This window comes from Solanum lycopersicum, chromosome 6, assembly GCF_036512215.1.
Source record: "Solanum lycopersicum chromosome 6, SLM_r2.1".
Taxonomy (NCBI): Eukaryota; Viridiplantae; Streptophyta; class Magnoliopsida; order Solanales; family Solanaceae; genus Solanum; species Solanum lycopersicum.
In genome coordinates this window covers 29,271,144-29,273,388 of record NC_090805.1, presented here as the reverse complement: position 1 = coordinate 29,273,388, position 2,245 = coordinate 29,271,144, and the positions used below count along the sequence as shown (strand labels likewise).

The window sequence follows — 2,245 nt, the reverse complement described above, 5'->3', positions numbered from 1 at the left end:
AAGTTCCAAGATTTGAATCTGTTAGTTGTTTACTTTTATTTAGTTAGTTATTTTCATTAATTTAGAAATAATCCCCCCCCCCCCCCCGCTTTTATTGTCTTTTGTTTTCTAAGGAAATAATTGACTAAATAATAGTAATAATAGATTAAAGTTAAGTCTGAACTATTTTCCTCGTGGGAACGATCCCAACCTCATTAGTTGGGTTCTTTACTTGATACGACCGCTTTACTTCTTATTGAGAAGTAAGTTTGAGCGTATCAGTAAGATATACGTAATATTGCAAACTAAAAAGGATTTAAGTAATTATCTCCTAACTTAATGAGATTCCTGTAAGTTCCCCCTCCAATGAAATTTTTATTGGGTTCAACGAACATAGAGATATTAAAATAAAGAAATAAAATCTACGTCAATAATTAATGAGGAAAGAAATATATTTTTACATATGGTCTTTTTTGTTGGGGTTTTCTTAACTTTAATATACAAAGATTCGTTTTACGCACTTTAACGCTCTTTTGTGAGCAAGCCCACTCTCTTATACATGAATTGAGATCACCTAGCATAATAACTTATTTACACGTCTTCATCAAGAGTTGTATATATCCTGCTTATTAAGAATATGACTGTTTCCTCCTTAAGGTGGGAATCTTTGTAGAAAAGGAGTTCAAATGAACATTGGTGATGAAAATTACTTAATCAGTCTAATACAGGGCCCTTTAACAAATACATCCTACAAGATTAAATTTTTGATCAGCATGTCACAATTGAGCACCTATTTCATTCCATCTCTATTATGGGAAATGACACATAAATAGAGTAAACACTATCAATGAATAGAAATGATATTTAAGGAAATATATAAAGAGATTTGTTTTATATAGAACGACACTGAAACATCTGGTTCCATGAGCTATCCCGGCATCATGATGTCTTCCGATTAACATATGTCCAAGATTGTGGTGCAACAGTAACACCCGATGCAGAGGCTTTTGCATTTCCTTCCACATTACTTGATGGTCAAAATTACTTAGGCAAGACTGTGGCACTAGTTGTATGAGGTGAATACTTTAGAACAACACCATAAATACATGCAGGACCATCAACTTTCAGAACCTTGCTGATGAAGTCTGAAGGTGGCACCAAGAACATGTGAGTTCCATCAGAAAGCTTTGCAACTTCAACACGATCTTTTGCACTCAAGTACCTCAAAAACTCTGCATATGAGGCATACTCTTTATGATCAGTATCAGGCAGGAAGAAAAAAATGTTGAACCCTATAGCAGCATCTGAATAGTGTTTTTTTAACTTCTCTAACCCCGTTTTGGCAGTGCAGTTGACTATATCAGGGCTGGAAAAAGAAAAACGATGTAGTTAACTTATATAGTAATTTTTCTAAACCAAAAAAAGATGAAACATTTATATATATTGTATTCTAACATCTTTTCTTGACACAATATAGATTAAAAAAAGTCCACAGACCACCATTTCAGCAAAAAAATTCTCTAGAAAGATGATAATAAGAGGCTAATAAATTTGTTAAATCAAAAAAGAAAGCATAAATAATAAGCAACAAGGGAAGCATAAATTATACTTACAGCACACATATTACACTTTCCCCAGTAGGAACACAGACAGCCCGACACACTGATGTTCCTTTCCTGGCAATATTGCCATTCCATATATAGTGTTTTCCAGGACTAATTGTAATAGAAGCACTTGGGGCCAAGATAGGCGGATTTTGGGCCATGGTCTGTGCTGGTGGAAATGGATAATAATATTCAATTGTGATTCTGGGATCATTGAAAAGCTTACCCTGCAAACCTTCTCTAGCACGTTGGGCTTCCTCCACACTTCTAAACTCAACCAATGAGAAATTCTTATCATTAAAAGTTTTTATTCTGTTAATCTCACCCAGAAGAATCATAGCATTATGTATCATGTTGTTATCCACATGAACCGTGGGAGGATAACTTATACACAATACTTTACTAGGCAACTGCATGCACAAAAGAAGAAGAAGAAGAAGAAGAAGATAGAATTAACAAAATTGCATTGTTTGTCTAAAAATTTCAAATACAAAAGTAGCATTACATACATCATGAGAGTGGTCGATGCTCCTATTGGGATAGTGTCCATCCTTAACCTCCGGTTCTTTCTCCTGCAACATTTAAGATCATACGCATTAATCATAATATACCCTTTTTTAGATCTATATATGCTATTCTTCAATTATAGGTCATGTGATTTT

At 34.0% G+C, this 2,245-nt stretch overlaps 1 protein-coding gene across 1 annotated transcript; it reads right to left on the bottom strand.

Annotated features, from left to right (window-relative positions):
* Positions 1-733: 733 nt before the first annotated feature.
* LOC104647846 (flowering time control protein FPA-like) lies at positions 734-1,987 on the bottom strand. The gene is made up of 2 exons (XM_019214269.3): positions 1,593-1,987; positions 734-1,345 (listed from the first exon to the last, which is right to left on the bottom strand). Exons 1-2 carry the CDS (start codon positions 1,934-1,936, stop codon positions 1,021-1,023), a joined length of 669 nt encoding a protein of 222 aa, XP_019069814.2. The 5' UTR covers positions 1,937-1,987; the 3' UTR covers positions 734-1,020.
* Between the last annotated feature and the right edge of the window lie 258 nt (positions 1,988-2,245).

Coding starts and splice junctions, on each gene's coding strand:
- LOC104647846 (XM_019214269.3), bottom strand. CDS start 1,936: ATGATACATAATGCTATGATTCTTCTGGGTGAGATTAACAGAATAAAA. Junction 1,346..1,592: donor GAAAGTGTAATATGTGTGCT/GTAAGTATAATT, acceptor TTCTTTTTCCAG/CCCTGATATAGTCAACTGCA.